Below are 23,323 nucleotides of genomic sequence, written 5' to 3' on the forward strand. Positions count from 1 at the left end.
CAGCTGCTTGGGGATACACAGGGATGTGCCGCTTCTGTTCCCCCATGCCAGGGTGGCTGGTGGAGGTAGAGAAGGAGGTCGGAGGGCTGTCTGCACCCTGCTTTCACCACCCCCAGCACACAGCCCAGCCTGTGTACCCCCTTCCCCAGGCACCGTCAGGGGTAGAGAGGACAGGGCCACCCCCATTCCTGGCAGTGAGGGGTGACTGGGGTGAGATGGGGCGAGGGCGGCATATCTGGCAGGTAGCCTTCCCCTGAGACATCCAAATTTCTTGCCTACAGTGACAAATATGTGGGTGGTTCTCAGCCTCCTGCTCTGTAAAAGCAGGATTTGTCTTGCCTGCATGGTTTTTTTTTCCTTGGTTTAGAGGGGGGTTTTGTTATACCTATGCATCTGGGTGCAGTGTTCGCTCTTACTCCCTGTGCCTGGATTTTGGGGGATAGGGAGGGGAGGAAAGCCTTGTGACTGGCAGAGGAACCATCATTTTGCTTCATCTTGTGTGCCACCAGCAGCAGAAAAGCTGTCACCATCCCAAATTCACCAGCCAGTGGCTCTGCTGGTAGGGCAGTGCTTGGAGGGAGGGCGGAGGCCATGCCACAAGATGCCTTTGCTGCTAGCAAAGCTGGGTGCATCCTGCACCGTTTTGTCTTTTTCCCTTGGCATCCTCCAAGACTGCTCAGGAAACCAAACTGGAGCTTTCCAAAAATTCGGAGCTTCCAAAATTCTTCTTGCCAGCATCTAGCTAGAGGGCTGCCCCCACCAGCGGGCCAGGGGCAAGAGGAGAGGGCGAGGGGGACGCGGGGGTCAGCAGGTACGGCAGCAGAGCGAACCCTTCAGAGAGTTTCCCCTCCTTTGGCCCCCTTGAAGCCGCCAGTAAATACATGTGGTGCAAAAGTGCATCTCTCGCAAGTTATTTACAGCTCGCCCTCGAGAGCAGAGCTGGGGAGTGGGAGCAGCATGTGCAGGAGGAGCGGTGCAGAGCTGGTCTGGGGCCGTGGGTGTGCGCACAGGCACCGGCTGCCCGAGGCGTGTGTGTGCATGCTTCTGCGGACTGGCAGCGAGCTGCTGTGCGGCTGAGCACCAGATGTGCGCTGAGCTGTCCCGGGATGACCTGGGAAGGGAGAGAGCGCCTTGCAGCCCTGCCCTGCGTCACACTGCAGCTGCAAGAGAAAGAAGGGTTAGCCATCACTGGGCTGAGCCTGGGCGCTGCCTGCCCTCGAATTCAAGGCAGGCAGGTGCTTTTCCAGCCCTCCCTAGGTGTGTTTGCTTTATCAGCATGAATTCCTAGTCCTGACTTGCTTAAGCTGCAGAGAGCATGAGTTTCTTACGTGAGCATTGGGTTGAACTTCCCAGCCTCTGCCGTGTAAATAATCATAACCATCCTTTCTTGCTTTAAAAGATAATAAGGAAATCTGTAAGTCTGTGAATGGGGCGCCTGGTGAGACCTGATCTGTGTACAGAGCACTTTCAGAGAGAGATCTTCTTCTCTGTCTTTTCCGCAAGAATGACAAATGCTTCTCCCTGTAATTTCTTTCCCGGTCTTCTGTGGTAACTTCCTTGGCCATCTGAGATTACTCTCTTCCTCCAATTAGGAACGTGATGTGTTTTGTCACTGCTTGACAACATCTGCCATGTAGAGACAAAACCAGGCGGCTGATCTGGAGAAGGCCAAAAAAAAGAAGGGGAAAAAACATTCGTTGGTGCCAGAAATAACAGTAATAATAGCGTGCATATGGAATTTGTGTTGCGATCCAGGCAGCCTAATTAATTAAAAGGGGAAAAAAAGGCCCTTGAATATGTGGGCTCAGCAAATGCCAGGCTGTGCTCCCTGCCAGGAGCACGCCCCGTATCCGGAGGTGGCCCTGGGACTTCGTGTTACTCCGTGCTGTACTCTTGAAAGCATGTGTGTTTCTTTTTGTGCGTCTGCATGCCTCCCACCTAGCAACCCTGTTCTGTGTCTCCTCCCCAGGGGCAACCCTCCTGCCAGGGACCGAGCCCACAGTGGACACGGTGTCAGTGCAGCCCATCCCAGCCTACTGGTATTACGTTATTGCCGCCGGAGGTGCTGTTGTGGTGCTGGTCTCCGTCGCGCTGGCCCTTGTGCTCCACTACCACCGGTTCCGCTATGCGGCCAAGAAGAGCGATCACTCCATCACCTACAAAACCTCCCACTATGCCAACGGGGCCCCTGTGGCCGTGGAGCCCACCCTAACCATAAAACTAGAGCAAGACCCCAACTTGCGCTGCTGAGAGCCGAACAGGAACGAGAGAGCAAACAAAACACAAAACAGACAGACAGACAGAAACTAAGACTTCAAATACGTTGCCTCAGTTTTGCACTTTTTTCCTTACCTAGCATACGTGTGAACTCTTAGACATCTCCATCCCTTCTCCGTTCCCCCAGCCCTCCCCGATTCTTTTACAAACTCTAAACTAATGCTGCATCTTGGATCGCCAGAAGAGACACACCGCCCCTTCACTTCAGAAGTGAACGCTCCCTTTCGATAACTTTTCAAGGAGTCTTGGGGTGTTGGGTGGGGGTTTTTTGTTTTGTTGTGTTCGTTTGTTTGGGGAATATTTTTTTGTCGGTAAGCTTGTTTGGTTTGTTTTTATCTCCTCCCAGTAGGCAACCTGCAAGGAAACTTGATGGCAAGCCTGGAAGCTTGTGTGCGTGGCTTGTGCGTGTGAGTGTGTGCTAAATCTGTGTCTGCGAGTGTGCATGGGAGTGTGCTCGTCTGACTGACTGAATGTATCTTTAGAAACAGCCCCGTTTTAATATTTGCTTGTTGTTGCTTCTACTTGCACAGGGAATGCTTTTTTATTATTATTATTATTTTTTATTATTATTTCTCCCCCTTCCCGCCTCCCCTCTGGAAGGTCTGGGACGTGTTTGTGGTGAATACCCTGATTTGTTTACTTGGGGAAGAGAGCAATGCTTTTTTGTTGCCTTATCTAGCTTTGGCTGGGTTTCTTGTTTGATAGCGTTAATGTCTCGGGTGCAAAATGAGAAGAAGAGGCCAGGCTGGACAGTAGGAATGTCCACCTCAGATGGCTAGAAGAATCCAGAGAGGTTCATAGACATCCAAAAAGTAAGATCTCTCCATCTTATTATTTCTGCAGCCAACACGATAACACAGCCATTGTTTGGAAGTGGTGGGGAGGATCCCTCCTCTTCCCCCACCCGCAAGTGAATCTATTTGAAGTTGCCTTATATTAGAGAAGCTCATAATGAATGTTTTGTTTGTATCTTTTAAAGCCAGCCTTAGGGTAACACATAGACTTCAGCAGGTCTAAGGTGGATGCTAAATACTGTAGTTTCTTGGGAATTGAAGGTTTATTTATTTTCTAAGTATCCTCCTCTGGGTGCTGATGGTTTTGCTTTTACACAGGGAAGGGGGAGAGGGCTCCTTCTTGTCTTTCTACTAGAAATGTTCAAGGGACAAGTATAATTCCCCTTTCTGGGTTTTGGGTTTGTTTTTTTTTTCTCCTCTGCCCAATTCATAGCTGCTGAATCATAAAAATTGCCAGTTGACTTTCTAGAATGTCAATTAGTTTTCCGTTTGCTAATGTTCTGCTTCTTAAAGCATCTAACATCTAGCAAGCAAAGCCTAGCAGGCGCACCTGGGGGGCCCAGCTATTGCTGCTGCTTTAACCAGGGAGGCGAGATGGAGCCTCCAACACGCCTCCGACTGTTGAATGGCCCAGCGTATTGTAGTGGAAATGCCTTATATAAATTACTGAATGATGACATGCAAAAGTGGTTTGAATCGTTAACTCTAATCTGTTTGCAGGCAAAAAAAAGTACCTCCGGTGAGCAAGGTTCTCCATCTTGTTTGTGTTCATTTGTGATGAGTGATCAGATTCCCTCCCCCCTCCTAAACTTGCTAGTGCTCCCCACCCCTCCTTTGTCCATGAATATTGCATAAAATGAATCGAGACAAGCAGCTCTGTTAAATTCCCTGCCGTCTTGAGCTTCCTTTTGGTCTGGGGAAAAAGTGGAAACACAAATGGTGCTGTGCATATGTGGTGTTGGCCCCTATTGCAGCGGAGCCCTCTCCCCAGGGGTTCTCTGTAGATGGGGGTGTCGCTTTCCCCTCCCTCCTGCCTTTATTCATGCAGGCTGTTTCAGCTCCTCATGCTGCTCACAGATTTCAGCAGGGCCCCCTCAGCTGCAGCAGCAAGTGTCTAAAGCATGCAGGGAGCACAGAAAAGCCCAGGGTGATTTGGCATGGTGAGCATGGTAGGGGTGGTGGGTGCTCGGGGCAGCATCCCACCGGGGCCTGGCTCCCAGGAACTTTTCGAGGGACATGCCTGTCCCAGCAGAGCTGGAAGGGAGCCTGGGGGGGTCCTGTCACCTTGCAGGCAGGGCCAGTGCACTTTCTCTGTAAGCCTCCTTGTTACACTGGTGTTGCATATGGTTTGTGATGCGAAATCCCACCCCTCCTCAGCCAGCCGCACATGAGAATATATGAAGTAAGGGCATGTGCTTGCTGCGTTTTCAGGTCAGCCCAAGCCATGTCAGCAGATAGTACCATCATGTTTCCAAAGTCAGTTCAATCTCCCTAGGTCAGACGATCCCCTCACTTCAACCAGGTTTGCCCCCATGAACTTAGCCAGTGTGCATCGGTGTGTCAGAGAGGAATGTGGCACCCTGTCTTTCAAATGAAAATCACCAAAGACAAAACAGAAGGTCACTTCAAGATTTTTATTCCCAGATCTCCCCCGCTCCTCGAGCCCTTACATCCCCAGCATTGCCCAGTTGCCTGTGTGTGAAAAGTATCTTGTGGAAATTTGAAACTCTTTGAAGATGTATTGTGTGGAATGTAATAAAATGATGATATTTTTATACAAATATTTGGGGTTTTTCTTCCTTATTCTTTCTTTGCTAATAAGAACAGTGTCAGCTGAAGCAAAGTGGCCTTTCAAAACTCCATGTTCTCTTTTGGAGCATCAGGGCTATTTTCTTTAGCAAAGTGAAGTGCCTATTCCTGCCGGGCGCAGCCCCAGCTCCCGGCAGCGCAGCTGGTGTGTGCACCCTGCCTCGCTGCACTCAGGATTGGGCCATTAATAGCAGCTTTTAGATGCATTACATTTGTACCAGTCCTTAGTGGGAGTTTTGGGTGGCTGGATTGACACTGGGGATTGTTTGGGGATTTTGCTAACGTTGCTTAAGTGCTAAATTGCTCAATGTGATTATGCAGAATTTCTCCTGCCGGGACCGGGAGACAGGACATCCAACTTCCCAGGGCCCCGGGGGCCGGCTCGGCTGCCAGCTCAGCTGAGCCGCGCGCTCTGTCCCTGAGAACAACAAAAAACCGGGTAAGCCGTTACCAAAAGGCAATGCATTCCTCTTCTGGGAATCCTTGCCGGGCCTCTGCGTGTCGGACTGCACAGGAGAACTGTGTGGGAGCATCCCGGGTGTCGCAGCACTGAGGGTTTGGAGAGGTGTGTGTCCCCAGCCTTCCCTTCACCTGAGTCCTCCCGCCTTGTTACAGGGACCTCTGCTGCAGCATCGCTCTCCTTCCTATCTTTTCTAGATGCACCTCATCTCAGACGAGTCAGCAGCATCACGTTTCATGTGAAATATATTTTGCTGCCAGTTTGAGAGGTTTTTATTTCCCTCCTGCATTTATTTTCCTTCTGTTGTACTCTTTACCCTGGCATACAGCTCAGCTTTTCAATGAAACTTCCTGGCTTTACTAGGAATTCAGGCCATCAACAGAAAAATAATTCAATGTGATCCCTCGCTTTGGCTGTTCAAACACAAGCAAAGCTGAGGACCCACGCCACTTTTTTTTTTGGTGGGTTTTGTTTTTCTCTAATTGTACAGCAAAGCCCATACACTTGTAATTTGCATTTTGTACACTTCAGTGACTGTCCAAGCAAAATTCAAAACAAATATGCACATGCAAAAAAACAGGGAGGGAGACACTGGTTGATGGCTTCCCAACAAGGAAGAAAAAAATTCTGTTAAGTAAACAGACGAAAAGGAGAAATCGTTCAGGGTTTAATTATTCTGTATGTGCGCCACAGCCAGATTGACCGGAGAGCTGGGTGCTGCTCAGGCTGCCGCACATCACAGGGAAGAAAGCAGCTAAAATTAGCACACTGTAAGAAAATAAGTACGACTTCATGTGATTTTGATGCAACCTCTTCTGCAGGTAACTGCAGGCATTTAAGAGTCCACTTAGAAAAAAGGGGGTAAACTTTTTGGGGTAGCAGTAGGGGCTCCATATTTCAGGAAGCGGCATTATGGTAGAAGCCTGATGTTTCCTGTGTGCCACGGGGAGAGTCAGGACGTGGCTCCTGTGGTGTGGGGGGTGATGGTTTCAGTCTTTTTATCTCTGCAGTTGCTGCCATGCTGTGGGGAAAGCGACTCCGTGCGGCTGGCAGGAGGGGACCCACGGGCACTCTGTAAGTGATGGGGCAAAGCTGGTGGCTAATGGAGGGTGCAAAAGAGGGAGCAATGGCCTGGCAAAGCAAAGAGCGCCATGCTGCACCTTGCCCAGGCAATGTCAGTGTGCCCGAGATAGATGAGCGCTCGGGAGCAGGCTGCAAAGCACAGTGCGTGTTCACCCAGCCTGGAGACGGGACGCATGGCCGGGTCAGCCTCCTGCCGGGGCAAGCACCTGCAAGATGACACTTGGTGCAGGGAGCCCAGAGCTGCTTTCCCCCAGGCTTGTAAGGGCGAGGTTGGCTTTTCCTGGGCAGGGTTGAAATGCCTCTGCTGGTGAATGCAAGGGAGTAAGGTAGAAACCAGATCGTGCATGGGGCCGTGTTGGGATTTTTGCCCCTCTGGAAACCCTGTGAAAACCTACTGACTTTATTTGGGCTGGCCCCAGCTTATCCCGTGTCAGGGCAGCAGAGCGAGGTGCACAAGCACCAAGCGAGAGCCCCGAGGCGAGCTCGGACAGCCTCTTGGCTTTCCGCCACAGCTCTTCCATCACTGGCCTTGGCGGCTCTTAGCAGCGATTGCAGGCGTGACTGCCAGTTTGAGGAATCATGTCGTTAGCCATTGCCGCTGTAAAAACAAACAGCAACAACGGGGAGGGAGGTAAACATATCAAGATGCTGCAGAGCTGCCAGCTTCTCCCCCAGCTCCAAGCCATTGCACGGCAGTAGTGGGCTGGCAGCGCTGCCCTTGCACTGGTGAGCTGCTCCGTTTGGGACTGGTGAGCTCCAGCACGGTGTGAACCCGAATGGAGGCTCCTTACCCGGGTAGTCCAGTGCTAAGAGAGAGGGAGAGGAAAACCACGCTGTGTAGTGCCACTGTAATGCGTACGTACACGCACACACCGGCACCAGTTTCCCTTGTCTGGTGCCGGCTCTGAGGAGAGGTGCAAAAGCGAGACGTGGCTGGGAAAGGGTCGGGCTGCACCAGGGGATGTGGCTGCTGCAGGGAGGGTTTGGCAGGGTCCGTGTTTTGGGCAGCCACCTTGGCCACCTGCCATGTGGGCAGCAAGGGCAGGGTGCCGCGCGTCGGAGGGCAGTGCCAGGGCTGGAAATAGCTGCCTGCTCATGTTTGTCTCCATACCAAGCAGCCAGCCTGGCTTTGAGCCTCTAAGTGCTTTCAGTGGCCGTCTTCACCTGACTAGCTATGCTTCCCCAACTTGTCTGCATGCGGGAAGGCCAAGGAGTGCAAGAGGGTCCTTAGTATCCCTCGGTTTGAAGACGGTGCCACGGTGTGCACCGAGCACTCCTGGGGCAGCCCCGAGGCAATCTGAGGACAAGGTCCAGGGGTTCCCGTGCAGTGGAGGGCGGCCGGGCCAGGGGAGAGGCTGCATGTTCGCTTTCTTTAATGCTCAGCTGTAGCCAAAGCACTGTTTCAATTTGAATTTTGGCAGGGATTTAGCCCTTTTGTAAACGAAAGTTGTTTTGTGTTTCTGGAGGAGCGGGGAAGAGAGAAGTGAGGCAGATTTTCGGCTGGAAATAGAGCGGTGGGGGTTTCAGAGGGAGTGTTTGTGCCCGGTGCCTGGTGCTGCTTCCCCCCGTTCGCTGAGGGTGGGAGGTGTCAGCCCCCAGCCCCGGGCTCCCAGCTGAAGGAGCAGCGCGGCGGCGCCAAACGCAGCGGTGTCAAGGCAAGGCCACGGCGGCTGCTCTGCTGTGTCAAAACAAAATGACGCGTGTTGGAGTCACGCTATTGCTGTGGAGAGAAAAGGGCTGGGAATGAGCAAAGGGAGAAAAGCGAGGATGAGAGTGGAGCCAGAGCTCTGCCTCTCTCTGCCAAGGCTGGGGAGCGGTAATTTCTGACCCCATTTTCCTGGGCTTAGCTGGATTTAACGTTTCAGGCCTTTGTGGGTGCTGTTTGGCAGCAAAGCAGCTGTGCACCTCTGACACCCGCCTTGCCAGGCAGGACAGCAGTGGGCAAGGTGGATGTTGTAGCAGCAGGAGAGAGGGGTGTGCACGCAGGAGGGCACTTGCTGTTTTCAGGGAAGTGAGCAACACAGTTGTTTCCCCACTGTGGAGAGGACCAGAGGGCAGCCAGCGGGAGGCACAGCCACAGATGTCATGTCACTGGGGAGTGAAAGACAGTACGTAGCATAGTCCACAAACTTCCATCACCTGGTGCATCCCCTTTGGTCCCAGAGCCCCCAGACCCATGCAGGGAGCAGGAGCACAGGGATGGCAGGAGTGCATCCCAGGCACTCGCTGGACCAGGCTCCCCTGTGCTCCCTGAGAGGCTGCAGGCAGGCAACATGAAGGGCTGGAAATTGCTACAAGGTTGATATATCATTTGGGAAAGGCACCTCCTGCTGAGAGGCTCATTTTCTTCCCCTAGAAAGAGCCCAAGACATCTGTAAATGCCTGTGTGCAGAGAGATGTGTGGTGATAGACACAGCTCTGCCCTGGGATGAAGGGATCTGGCAGGAGGCAGCGCTCTGTGCCTGGACTTAAACCAGACGAAGTCAGTCTAGAAAGAAACAGCATTTTTTTCCGCATTGATGGTCATTTGCCTTGGAGGAATGTGCCTAGGTTCCAGCAGTTGGGACTGGGTGTCCTTTCCAAAGCAATAGCCCTTGGCTTGTGCAAAGGTCGCTGCCTGAGGCGGTGGGCACTGCTGGCAAGCCCACGCAGGCAGGCTGGCACTGACATGTGTGCTGGCAGGAGGTACGTGCTGGTCCATAGGATGCGCTGACCTCAGCTTTGCAGAGGTGAGCTGTCTCCGGCACATCTGGAGAGTTTTCTTGCAAGAGGCAAGTGTATGTCTGTGGTGAGACACCAGAGACCCTCATCAGCTCTTGTGCCTCCCCCATCCGCCCTGGCGAGGCGTATGGAGCACATGGCACACCCCTTCCAGTAACCCCCTCCCTGGCCCAGCCCTTCCCACCCCTGCTGCTGTTTTGAAACAGATGTACATGGAAGCTCCTTAACCTCTAGTAATACTAATTCTCTCCTACTCTCCCCCCATGTGAGTTCGTACGAACATGGTACTTTAGTTGCGCCTTGTCTTTGATTAGAATCTCATCTTTCTTTTTTCAGGTCCCATAAATTAGCCTTTTAGCTGGCAGCGCTCTCAGATCCAACAGATAACAGCCGTTCTCGGCATCCGGCCATTTTGAACGGCATCACTAACATCATCTTTTGGGCATAACTGGCTAGGTGCTCACAGCCATTGTTCAGCACACGTGCTTTAAAAAGGACCTTTCACTCAGGAGAAAGCATTCATCATGTTTAAATACAGTTTCCCCTAGCCTTCTTGCCGACCCTTCTCCAGCATATTTTTTCCCTTTTAAAATGCAAAGTAAATTGCACCCGAGAGCTGCCTTTTAAGGAAGCAACTCTCCACAGCACGGGGCAACGCGTGTTCCTCCCATTGTGCCCAGCAGCTTGCAGGGCTTTTCTGGGGACCGCTTTCCATGGCCTGCTCTGCTTGTGACAATGTTGTTGAGGCTTGTCACGGAGGAGCCTAACTGATGACAAATAGAGGGCTGGTTTCTGTGACGGGAAACCATCACCCCTAGGAACTGAACTGAGACCTCCAGCTTCAGTTTCCACAGGTGGCCGCACTGCTAGAGCCGACTCGTTAATGGCTCGAGAAACCCCACTAAGGAAAAAGAAACGTTGAGTTGTATTTTTCCAAAGCTGGTGTGACAACAGAGAATCTGATAGCAATGAAATAGTGTGCGGGGAGCAGAAGAATGAGGGCCTACCGTGGGCCTGAGGAGGAAGGAGAATGGGCGAGGAGGAGGAAGATATCGTTTAAGGAGGACTTGGAGTCGTATTAGCATGGGGAATTGAGAAAACTGCTAAAAGAGTAAATAGATTTTGGGCTGGACTTTTTTGTATTAATGTTCTCTCCTTTTAAGTTTTCCCAGCGCGCATTCCTTTCAGCCTGGAAGAACTGGTGTTCTTTTGAAAGTGTTGATTAACCAATACTTTGTTTTTTCTGGCTTTTCCCTCAAGGTTACCCTGGGAAAATAAAAAAGCACCAAATTGCTAGCTTGTTCTCACACAAAATTTAGAGAGCTGCAATACGGAAAGGCAAAAAACTTCCAACGGCCCTTCCATGCACATGGGCTCCTTGGGCGGACTGTGGGCCGATTTCAACCTTTGCTTGTGTTCGAGCAACCTACAGTTTCCCTGGGGCTGTGTGGGTGACACGGATGGCAAATTTCACTGCTTGTCTTCTGACAGAGGACTAGCAAAGCAGACGTCTCTGCATGCAAACTGCTTTGCAAGTTATTTTTCCACATGTTCAGCTCTAAATGTTTGCAAGAGACCCTCAGGCAGTTCTCCCAGCCCTAAGATGTTGCCATCTGGGCCTGTCAGTTCTGGAAGTGTTGAGAAATCATGTGAACCCGCCACTAAAGTGAGGATTTACAGAAGATGGTGTGCACCTATGTTTCTTCAACAAGCTACCAGCAGCCTCGAGTCGGCTTAATTACCTGGCTCGCTAGACACAGAGCTCATCGTCAGGAGGGGCAAGTGCTGGGTTTTGTGTGTTCCTGTTGCTAGATGCGCTTGAAAATGCAAAGAAATCCCTTAATCCTTTGAGTGCAGAAGGCAAAAGACAATTCTGCCCAAAGAATGAATATATGGGAAGGTATCATTAGTACCAGCACAGAGGATCACTGCAGCCAGGTGTAAGGTGGTGTCGGGGCAGCATGGTGTTCGGCAGAGACCCTGCTCTGCAAGTGACAGGGATTACCTGATACCATTGCCTGGGATAGCAAAAAAATGGATTTGACAATCCAGGAGGCCTTTTCAAGTCCTAAATCTCTGTATAAATATTCTTTTTTAAGGTTTTGCAAAATTTCTTTGCACATGGCTTTTTAGGCACAGGTTATATTCTTTGCTTTGGGTTGTTTATGAGTAACCTCTTTAAACTCTTCTTGCTGTTTTTGCACAAGAGGCAAAGTAGCCTTGGTTTTTAACCACAACTATTTCAAGGATGTGACTTCTACCGCTTTCTAGTAGTCCCTGATTTTCTGCATTCCTGATCATTTTGAGGTGCCTTCTCAGTTAAGCACCCCAAGTTACAGCCAGCTTTGAAAAATCTAAGCAGATCGAAATGAAAGGACATTTTCTTTTGGAAAACTGAGACAGAGCCATAGTAACTATACGTAGAGATAATGCTAGGAAGACTGCACAGGAAAATAACTTCTGCTCAGATTACAGCATGTGCATTTGGTTACTAGTGCTTGATCTGTGCTGAACAATAAAAAGAAATGTCACCACTAAAAGGAATTTAGATCAGAGAAATGTTAACATAAATGCCTAGATATGGACACCCATTTGCTGCTCTCCCCATTTCAACCAGCTTTTGCATTAAAACATGTAATGATGATACATGACTTCCTCAAATTACTATGAATTTATCTGAAACCCAAAGAGAAACTGGGTCATTGAAGCTCTGTGTCCAGTAAGATGTATGGGAAAAGATGAAAAGTGGAGTGTGCTAAATGGATCTAGCATTAGTGGCAAGTAATGATAGGCACTAAGATCCTATTCACAGTTGCAGGGATAATACCCATGAGCATGTTAATAGTGAATTATGGCCATTATGCAGGCACCAATGACAATATTTTAGTGCTATTCAAGTTATCTGGTTTCTTTGCTTTTCGCTCGCTCTCTTTTCTTCTTAAAAGCTGGTCATTTGGTGATCACGAAATGTGATGTAGCGAGAAGATCCTGTTCTCTCAAGTATACAAGTGTCTTCACTGGCTTCAGCCAAAGGAAAAAGAGGAAGTGTTCTTCCTCCTCCCATGAGGAAAAGCCTTGCAGTAGTTTAACCATTGCTTCTGGCCTGTCTCCCAGTCCAGTGACCAGTAACAATGAAGTCTCCAAAAGGCCTCTTCTAACAAATGTCGCTTCCCATTTTGTTGTTCTAGTGAACTTCCCAAGAATGGAGGATGACTTTCCAATCTCTGAGCAAGACTTCGAAGACAACGATGATTCAGGTTGGTACTCAAATGCCATGTGGATAATTTATCTTATGTGAGCATGTGTTTCAGTATCAGATGCTACAATTACTCACAAACCTCAGCTTCAGTGAGGGTTAGGAGCTAGAACACGATTGGGAATGAGCGCTGAAGTGGTGGCTTAGTGTCTGGACAAAGACATTCATTTTCTTTTCTTGTTTTCCTTTTTCAACAGCCAGCAACCTTGCAAAGTCAATATATTGTATTTGTGTTAGGACAAGCGGAACTGATCTTTCAAGCATTAATTGCTGCTTGCGTGGCTTTTAGACTTGTAAATGGAGAAAATTAAATCTGGGAGCTGTGACAGATTGTTTCCATAGTTTTGAACCCAACGGCACTTGAAGGGACAGAGTTTCAGTGGGTGTAAAATGCTGGCATGCTGTTTACATAGCCTGAGATGTAAAAGTGAATCAGGACACCTGACTTGGTAGTTTGCTGCTTTGCATTGCTTCTAGACTAGGGTTAGTGAATCCCACTGCAATATACCTATGGGGGGGGTGGGGGTGGGCTTATACTCTTGTAAGGACACCACAGCTCTGGGTAAGAAATGCATGAAGGTGGGGGGAAAAAAGTGATCCCTGGATAATAAGTGCCCATTCCACTGCAGATTACTTTGGATCGGATAGGAACGACACACTGTTCTCTACTAACTCTCCAGGAACCCCGAAGCTGGACAAAGAAAAAAGCTGGCTCTACACCCTTGATCCCATCCTGGTGACCATCATAGCGATGAGCTCCTTGGGCGTCCTCCTTGGAGCCATCTGCGCTGGTCTGCTCCTCTACTGCACGTGCTCGTACGCTGGGCTGTCCTCACGGAGCTCCACCACGCTGGAGAACTACAACTTCGAGCTGTACGACGGCATCAAGCACAAAGTCAAGATGAACCACCAGAAATGCTGCTCGGAGGCCTGATGTGTGCCCTGGGGATCACCCTTGGTATTGTGCCCGGTGAGATGGGCTGGCGGGGGGGTACATTTTTTTGCTGTTTTCTATGGGAACTGAATGCCATAACGGGAAAGGAGGCTTGCGGGAGGAGCGAGGGGAGGCGCTACTCCTGCTGCCAGGTCCCGCTGGTGGGTCGTGCTCTGCCAGGACCGAGCGGGCTTTCCCGCAAACCTGACTGAGCTGGGCAAGGGGGGACCGAGACCCTTGTTTGTTGGTTCATCTTCATTTTCTGCTGATGCGAGCGGCTGGGATGTGGTGGGGAGACTGGTTTACCTTTTGGATGTGAGGAACTAAATGTTGATCGTTATATCCCACCTCCTTTCTCTGGTGAGTTGTTGAGACGGCTGAGGAATTTCTTCAGCCATTCTGTCTTTCAAAATAAAAAACAAACACACACACACACCCCTGTCCATTTTAGACCCCATCCAGGTATCATTTTGGCTGTAGGGATTTGTGCACTTCCCACTAAGTCCAGGAAGCTGCAGTTTCCAGTCCTGAAAATGGAAGCATGTGGTAACCTTCAACTTTCCTTCTCCTGGTAGGGGGAAAAGGTGGGATACTGGCTTTAGTGTCGATGGTAACAGCAGCACTTTCTGAAATCATTAAGAAATAAAACAGAAAGGAAACCCTACGTGTAGAAGCACCTCTTGGAGAGAAGCTGAAGAGCCTTAAAGTGATTTGTGAATAACAGCCATTTATTAAATCCAGATCTTGGACTGCAACAGCTGAGGCCTTCATCAGGAAGGCCTTTCTTTGAATCTCCCACCCCTCTTGATCCTGCCCTTTTTTTTTGTTTTGTTTTTGCTATAATGAGAAAATTGCAGCAAACAAAAGCTAGAGCCTGTCAGGTTGCCAGTGCTCAGGCGATGGCTTTGGGAAGGGGGCTTCACTCGGGGTTTGTCTTGAGGCACAGTGCCGAGGCCTGTCCAAAGTGCCAAGGAGGGAAAATGAGCAAGGAAGGAGGTTGGAGCCGTGCCCACAGCCCCAGGAACCAGCCCCCCTCCCCTTCATGGTGCTCCCCATCTCCCTGGGGCCGCCAGCCCCGCTGGACCAAAGGGCTGCGCTGTATCTCCTTCGGAGCAAAGCTGCACTGCTCCTCATCAGTAGCAAAAACCCGAAGTTTTATTTATGAGCTGTGTTTTGTTTTACTTTGAACAAGTGCCTTAGAAGAAGTATTTTTCCTCTGTCTGATGATCAGTGCTGTATCAAACAACAAGCGAGGCCTTCATCCTTCCCCGGCAAAACACTCTTCTTCGCCACTCTCTACTGGGTAGAGCCCGGCTGAAGAAGTCTGGTCCTTCTACTTTCAAGTGGTCTGGCTACATTGTCTGGCAGCTGATAGCTCTCCACTTACCGCTGTGCCGTGGGAGAGGAGTGTTATGAAAACAGTTTAATGGAGAAAAAGAGTTCAAATGCTGGACCCGAAACCGACGCCTTCATTTCCAATTCAGTGCAGACGGATCACCCCTATCAGCTTGCACATACATAAGCAAGAAACCTTTCCAGAACGTTGGGTTTTTCTTTGGAAATACCTGACATGTCCTGATTTTACTTTTTGCCTACCAAATAGTTTGGGTTGAGGATGGATTATTTTTTTTTTTCTCGCTAACTGCAGAGAGCCGAAGGTGTGATGTGCTGTGAAGCTCAGTCTGCACAGCCCCTGCAAACACATCCCGCTGGAGGCCAGGTGTTTGGGGAGGCAAGCAACATCTGGAGAGGAGATGAGCACGGACAGTGCCACAGCTGCTCCTTGGTGTAGTGGGAACAGGAATATTTGTCTAGTGTTTCATGCAGAGCTCCATCAGACAGTAAGTTTTTAGGGGGAAAAAAAAGACTTCTCCACTTGAAGGCAGATGCCTGTGTTAGTGGGGAAGCAGATACGGGCAGCTGTGTCATCAAAACATCCACAGTTCATACACGCACACACAGAGACATGCACACACAGAGACCTTCGTTTTTTTAAACTCACACTGTGCGCCCAACAGGAACAGCAGTAAATGTTACTCAGATTCTCCTTTCGAATCACCTTATTTCTTTTGGCGTTCTTCACGGACAGATTCCACAGGGGAGTTATTTTACTGTACAAAAGAAACAGAGGCAGTAAGAGGAAATGTACCAGACCATTTCAAAGCTGCATTGCTGCTGCTTGGTGATTTTATCCCCCTCAAATCACAGGAAAGGGGAAGGATGAATGGGAAAGGACCATACAGTAGAAAAGTCGACTTAGGCAAACAATAGGTGAAAATATATAATTAAAAAGGTGACGTTATGGTGTCTAGTAGGCGTACAGAGAGAAGAGTTCATATATACATATATTCAGAAATAGTGTGTTTGCACACGCACGTGAATTCTCTGTATGTATCGTGTATGTGACTTATTCCGTGGGACTGACTCGTGTTAATATATCTCTTGATCTGGGGCAGGAGAGTACTGCTGATCTTGGCACTAACTTGGCACAGGCCCAGCGAAGTGTCCGCCCTGCATGTCCTGCTTGACCCTTCCAGATGGGGCAGGGCCCACACGTGTGCGCTTGCCGGGCGGGAGCAGGCCAATAATGCTGCAAAGCCGATACCTCACTTACCTCTGCTGGGTGCTTTACTGTTCTTCTACAGAAAACTGTGTTTGATTGTAACTTCAACAGGGGAAAAAAAAAAAAAAAAAAGTCATCAGTGCATTCAACTCATTGCATCCTCCTCTGCAAATAGATTAGGTTTGCTGATCGCAGTTCCCTCTGTGAAACTCCTAAAAGAAAAAAGAAAAAAAAAAAAAAAGAAATTGGTGTTAATGCCTTTGCTGAAATGGGCTGTTGCCTCCACACCCTTCCCATGGTGAGGACGTGTTGCTAACAGGCGGGCTGTAGTGCTGGGTGATTTCGTTTTGTGGGAAGGTGCCGGGGTGAGCATGGGAATTAAACCATTAAGAAATTATATGCAGAAATGGAACTTCTCCAAGGTTTGCAGTTCAAGGTGTTTGACCATTCACTGGCTGAGCCAGGACTTACGGACTTAAAGAGCTTTTACTGTGATTCTTCGGTGTAAAAAAAAAAAAAAATAAAAAAAAAAAATCAAACTGTGTTTATATGATTTGTATAAAAACCTTTTAAAATTACTATTTAATAAACATTATGGTAGAGATTATGTTTCAGTGGCTTTTTTATTTATCAAAGAGCAGCAGTAAGGAAACTGAACTGAGAGGGCCAAGGGCAGCTAGAAACCCCAGGGAAGCCGAGGCACAGCTGAAGGCACGCAGGGCCATGCACACTGCCCACCCCTTCGAGTCACCCCCAGGTGACAGGGGGCTTTACACAGACCCTGTGCACACACATGTCCTCCCACTGGGACACAGCCTGTCCTCCCAGAGCTGGGGATGGCTGGAAGCTGCTCTGGCCAAAGAACAGCACCTGAACACAAACCCAAAAGCAGCCACATGTCCCTGCCTGCCACCCTGCACTGCTGCACGGTGCTGCTGGCGATCCTGGAGAGGAGTGTGGCTTTAGGCTAAGAAAAATGTCATTTAAGGCTAAAACAGCTTGGTGCTGAGCAGAAAGGTGCAGTCAAGGCTTTGCAGTGCAACTGCGCAGCGTGGTGATGGCCGGGGGTCACTTAGCACAGCACATGGCTGTGCAGGCACCACACAGGGAGCAGCCTGCACCCTCTCTGCCAGGCTGTACTGGGAGCCAGACCATCCCAGCTGAGCCACCTCACCAGCCTGCAGGAGCTGGGTGCCAGCTTATCCCTGTCCTGGTCCCACGGCCCTGCAATGGCAGGGAGTGACCGGGATGGCTTAGCCCTCTGCCATCCAGCTTCAGCCCTGTGCTCAGCAGTTACAAGAGGTATCCAGCAGCAAGGACTCCAGGCAAACGCCAAAGCCAAGCCTGGCCCCATGCACTTGCCTTCTCCACCCTCTCTCCCACTGCCCTGATGGTGACTCTGGACTGAGGGAGCCTCGCATCTCACCAGGGTCCCAGCACCCTGCTGCTCTCCCTGTACCGCACTGCCAGGAGCCAGCTGGAGAAGCAGTGGGGCTGAACCTACGGCATGGAAACTCTTGTTTATTTACGGGCAGTCTGACAAAGGAGAGCCAATCCATCAAGCCCCAGGCACCCTGAGAGCAAATGAAATTTTTCTGCCATCTCCTTACCTCCAACACGGTGGCCCCCTCCCAAAGCACATGTGTGTTAAAGAGGGTCTTTAAGCGATGAAGGGCAGCTGGCAGCTTAGATGAAGATGACAGTGTAGCTGCAACCTTGACAGCTCTTCCCTTACCCAGGAATAAAGAACTGATGTGCAGATTGATACCTGGGGGAGAGGCTGTCAGAGAGCAGGACAGAGACGGCAGATAAGCGACTCAATCAGTGTCAGACCCGTCCTGCCGTAACACCGCCTGTAAATCACTGCGGTTAAAGAGGCGCCTCCGCTAAAGCGAGGAGCAGAAAGCAGGTAATAGAAAAACGGGTGGCAAAGCAGATGTGTGCACTGGCTGGGTTAAAAGCCTGAAAGCCGGGCTGCAGCTGCCACCTGGGCACAAAGGGGAGGCAGGCACCCGCTTCAGGAAATGGGAATCTCAGGGTGTATTTTTTAGCTCGGATCGCATTTTGGGGGGGATGGGCTGAGACCCAGAGGCACCTGTGTGCACTTGCCATGCACACACGGGCACCCACTGCCAGAGGAAGCTGGAGTGTGGGGGGGCCACGAGGGCGGTCCGTGTAGCACGAGAGTAATCAGTGACTGAGCGGGCTAATGAAATCTATTTCACCATTCTCAGGCTGCACCGAGATGGGAATCCAGACGCTCCAGCACATCCTTGAGAGCTGATTGCAATCGTGCACACACGCTCGCTGTCTCTCTTGCCTCTTCTTGGAAATATTCCTTTGCTTTTGTGTTTAATGGGAAATCTTTTCAAATAATGACTTGCTCTCTGGACAGCTGGGGGCTTGGCAGTGAGGGGGAGCCATGGGGCTGAGCTAATGAGTAGATTCGTAATTAATTAATTGCAGGCAGGTGCAAGTGGAGCCTCCCGTCACCTCTCTCTCCTGTCTCTCTCTGAAGAGCTCCTCTGTCTCCCAGAGCCTGGCATTATCACCAACCATCCAAAGGGGTTGAGCGAAACCTGGCGCTGGCTTTACCCTGGACAGTGACTTTGGCAGGCAGGGAGGCCAGTGCTCCCATCCCCTCCACATGGGGACCACAGGGAGCATGCTGTATGCAGCACGTTGCCTTTACAGCTCATATCTGCCAGGCTCCCTGCGCTCAAACCATGATGACTAGCACCCATAAAGGCACCTTCTTTCTGCCAAGCAGCTCCCCACTTCCCCTCCCCGGGGAAGATTGATTGCTCTCTTTACTGTAGCTGCACAGAAACAGCTCACACCTTCCCCCTTTACTCCTCCAAAGGGCTAAACCCACCTGGACACAAAAGGTGTTGGTGAACCCCCAAGCGCTGACTCCTGGTGAGCTGAGCACAGGCACCCCACCGCAGCTGGTGTCACACTGCTCTGTCCACACTGTGTCCTTTCAGCCTTACATCAGCTGCTCCAGTGGGTGCTCAGCAGAGCCCTGTGGGTGTAAATACAGAGGGTGACACTGAGTTTTGGTCCATATACATCCATAGCAAAATCTGCACTGAATTCAGTAGGTCTCTATTGTCACTCTCACTTATCAGGTAGGATTAGGCTTTCCTATCAATGCCAGTTATACACAGCAACCCATTTAAGGCAACAAACTCTCCGTGACTAAAGCAGTTTAATAAGGAAAATAATCCTTAATTTGTTGAAGGGGGATGACTCCTCTCTAGGCTGCTGTATCATAACTCAGTTGCACCACTAATATCCAAAATAGAAAGCACCAAATTAAACACTCAGCAGCTCTACCCCCGCCTTGGTCTGGGTGCTAAAAATCAAAGGAAAAAATATAGTCCTGCTTCCCTGTGCTGCTGCAGTGGGTGGAGGCCTGTGGAATGAGCCAGCATGGGCTGCCAGCTCAGGACTGTTTGCTGCAGAAGACTTTGCTAACATTCCCTCGGTTAAATGTTTACAAACCCAGAGGAAATAGCTGTCCCAGATGCTGCTGATAATTTCCTATCAGTTCCCTCCTGGTGGGGTGCAGGGCTGATTTGTCACCCTTTGGATCAGCTGCCAATCTCATGCTTAATAACAGAGATGACTGACTTCTTTACAAACGCCAACAAAATTTCTAGCACTATTTTTGCCCTCCTGGTCTCTCGGGTTTATACAGAGAGTAATTCTGCCCTGGCTTCCAGCCCAGCTTGCTTTGCAGTCCTCGAAGCACACTCCTGAGCGGAGTGGCCTCCAGCAGAGGCACAGGGCAGCCCTTCCCTCACCTCACCGCTTCACCGGTGGGCTGCGTTGGAGGATGCAGAGGCAGCCCTGGGCTGTGCTGTCCCTTGGGAAGCGTTTCCCCAACACGTCCTGCTCTACCACACCAGTGAAGGGGGTGAGGTCTTCCACCAGCTTTCAGGGACAGCTGTTGCCAAATGCGTTTCAACCTCGTATTTTAAGAAGACATCCAATATGCTTACCAGAGCTGGGGAGCCTTTTACACCACAGCAATAATCCAGCGCTTGGCCATGAAATCCTCAGCACAGTGTCACATCTGTCCTTTTCAGCAGAGAAGTTTTATTAACTTAGGGTATGAAAAGTTTCTGAGAGCAGAAAGTCTCTCTCCCTCCGAGAGAAATAAGGATGATTTAAGCAGTCTGGGTGTATTTGAGATGGAGAGCAAGTTCCCCAGCTGACACATCAGAGGGAAAAACTGTAAGCCAAGGCTGCATTTATTAAAGAAGGAAGCTGGGGCTGTGTAAAGCCAACCTTTTTAAGCACTCTACGAGAGCATTTTAATAAAAAGCACCACAAGCCCACAACAAATCACAGCTTGGAAGCAAAAAAAAAAAAAAAGTCAATTCCTGTCAAGTTTTGAAGAATCGTCTGAGCTTAAGGAAAAGCGAATTCCTGCTACACTCCCTCCCCTGTCCTCCGCTCCCGTGCACGGAGCAAAGCCACCCCAAACGCTGCCTGTGACACGCCGCAAATCACGTCGGGGAGCAGCCACCGACCCAGCCGCGGGAAGGCCCACAGAAGGATTGAAGCTTAAAGAAAATGAAATTTATAGTCAGAGTATTAAAATATTAAAGGGCCTTAAAGAACAGCCATGAATCTGATTTGGGGGGATGGGAAGGCAAGTCTGTCATCAGGCAGAGACAAACGGCTGCTGGACAGGACAACTCACATAAATCTGGCAGAGGAGAAGAAATAAAGCTCAATCAGACCCCAAAAAGAAAAAAAAAAAAGTGACGAAAAGATTTTAGGGTATAAAGAGTGAAAAGGAGAGGGAAAGCTAAAGAAGATAAGGAGTTGAAAGCAGAGAAGCGATTATAAAAATAGTAGTAGTACAGATGGAGGTAGAGGATAGAATTATTAAAAATAGCCAGCAGTGCCCTGGTGGCACAGGTATTTTTGACAATCTTGCCTGAGGCTGCTTGTTTTTTTCACAGCAAGAACTCGTTGGGTGAGCTTCAACAGCTTAGACCCTGCGTGGGCATAAGGAGGTGCAGAGCCCACCATGCAGAGCACCAGCCTCAAACCACCCAGAGAGGGGGGGTGGGCACAAGGACCCCTGCACAACTCCAGCATCCTTGGGTGTGCTGCAGCAAAATTCCTCCATTTCCAGAAGCTGACCAGCACTGACTAGGCAAATCCACATGTATTGCTCCTCATGAGCAGCTCAACCTGCTCCTGAACTGGGGATCGGCTTCTCCAGGACGTGGCTCCTGGCTGACCCCAGAGCATCCCCGAGCGCCGTGGCCGATTGCACAACATGCCCAGGCTGCAGATGCTCTGTGGTGCGAGAAGTCAGTGGGCCACCCTGCCCAGCCCCCACATCTTTCACTTCACGTCAGCAGAGACCCGTGCCACGGGGCTGTCCCCCAGTGGCAGCCGTGCCCTGCTGAGACCAGGCCAGCCGGGGATCGGCCCCGCGGTGCCTCCCATCCCCACTGTGCTGAGGAGAGACTGCAAATCCATCCAGGAGCCACAGCCGGGACCCACCGTAAGTTGGGAAACAGGGTGCAGCAAGGGCTGGATTTGCAAAATGCTGTCTGTAAGCCAGCCCTCCCTCTAAAACACTAAACAAAAAACAACATTCAGATATATTTCGGAGGAAAACACGAAGCATCTGGTTCCTTTCGCTAGTGTACATAGCAAGAGAAAAGTTGGCAGTACATTTGATTACCATAAAAGAGAGAGCTATGCACAAAAAAGCCACATTAGAGTAACATTGCCCAAAACAAAGTTAAATGTCTGCCTTGTTTTGAACATGCTCATGGTGGAAATGTGAGCAAAGGTTAGCCCAGATTAATGAGAACTGCAAATTAATTGGCTGGGCTAGGACTGGCACCCTGCCACCACGTCTCGCCCGGCAATTCTTATGTATCGATTTATTTTGCTGGATGAGGAGACACCCTGCAAACACACAGAAAACCAAGCCTGACACTTCCGTCCGATGGGTGACACGCCATTTTAGCCAGGGTCACTAGGAGCCGTGGGCTTGGCAGCCACCTGTCCCCGCTGCACCCCTCTCTTGCACCCGCAGTGGGGGACAATGGAAGCCCAGCCCCTGCCGGGAGGGCTTCCCAGGTGCTGGGGGTCCTGCCCAGACACCCCCAGCCCTGCGCCAAGGCCAAGCCGAGCACTGCGCTGGGGCCACCCATCCCTCACAGCCTGGACAGGGACGAGGATGGGGACAGGCAGGGGACCTGTGCTGCCTCCCACCACGGCTGCCCCGCCGCCACTGCCTGTTGCTGTCACTGCAATAAAATCCCAGTGCCTGGAAAGTGCCGCTTCCCTGCCAACCTGCGGTAAGGCAGACGTCAAAAGGAGGGTGACAGATGTGTCTGCCAGTTTTTATGGAGCAAAGGGGGTTTTCCATGGCTCACTGACACACAGGCAGTGATTACCTGCTGAAGCAGCTAAAAACTTGGGGTTTTTTTGGTTTAGGGGGAAGGAGGAGTAAGAAAAGCCCAGCCCCAGCTCTGGCTTTTCTCCTGGAAAGGAAAAGCCATCTCGGCAACTCTCCCTTTTCTTAACTTCAAATATACAAACACCTCAATGCCATCCAAACAGCTCCTTCCAGCTTCAGCACAACACACGCTGAAGGGCTGGGGGAAACGCAGCAGGGTGGTTAAGCCTTCCCGCAGGCACCCTGTGGGCCGTGTGCCTCGGGGGCTCGGGGGGAAAGGGACTACAAAGCACATGAGCCCATCTCCCTGGGACAGAGACCCCCAGCATCAGCCCTGCCAGCTCTGCCGAGGTCAGATGCAGACACAGGTACCAAGGAGGAGCATCCTCATCGGGGCCTGGCAGCATCACAGAGAGAGTCACAGTGTGCTACTTGGGGGCTGTTTCAAAAGCAGTCTTTTATTATTTTTTTTTTTTTTTTTTTTTTTTCCCCAAAGGAAGAAGTTGGTCTTTGACATTAGAAACAGTGGTAGCCTCAATTTACAGGGGAGAGCTGGGTGAGAACAGGCCCCTTTAAGCACACTGTCTAAAGCAGTTCCACATCTCAGCCACAGCCCAGCTGCGCTATCAGCATCGCCCCAGCCGGGGCCGCAGGCAGGCACAGGGCTCTGGGCGCACACCAGATTAATTAGCCCCGCTGACCACCATCAAACAGCCGGGTCCACGCTGCCGATGCAATCTGCAAAGCTCATTAAAACAGAGCAGTGCCACACTCGGGAGCGAGCCGGTGTAATGCTTTGGGTGTCATGATAAAACCATTAAAACAGCACTCTGCAGTCCCTGGCAGGCCCCGCTGTGCAGTGATGCCAGACTGCAGCACGTGAGGAGGGGGCTGTAGTGTGACCTGCAGATGAGCTGCTCTAAACCGGGATCTATTTCAAGGGCTAAGCAGGACAGTGAGGCTGGGTCGAACAGTGGAGGGTTC

General features: G+C 50.5%; 1 protein-coding gene across 6 annotated transcripts in view; it reads left to right on the plus strand.

Moving 5' to 3' along the window:
* NRP2 (neuropilin 2) overlaps positions 1-16,501 on the plus strand; it is a 90,714-nt gene extending 74,213 nt beyond the window's left edge. For 2 of the 6 annotated variants that reach the window (XM_037397718.1, XM_037397719.1), the window contains exons 16-17: positions 12,333-12,401; positions 13,030-16,501. In XM_037397718.1, coding sequence (XP_037253615.1) covers positions 12,333-12,401; positions 13,030-13,334 — 374 coding nt within the window. In that variant the 3' untranslated portion in view covers positions 13,335-16,501. Of the gene's footprint in view, positions 1-1,969; positions 4,855-12,332; positions 12,402-13,029 lie in introns of those variants that run through there. The other 4 variants (XM_037397720.1, XM_037397721.1, XM_037397722.1 and 1 more) reach the window with 2 other exon arrangements.
* The last annotated feature ends 6,822 nt before the right edge of the window (positions 16,502-23,323 follow it).

This window comes from Falco rusticolus, chromosome 8 (assembly GCF_015220075.1).
Source record: "Falco rusticolus isolate bFalRus1 chromosome 8, bFalRus1.pri, whole genome shotgun sequence".
Lineage (NCBI taxonomy): Eukaryota > Metazoa > Chordata > Aves > Falconiformes > Falconidae > Falco > Falco rusticolus.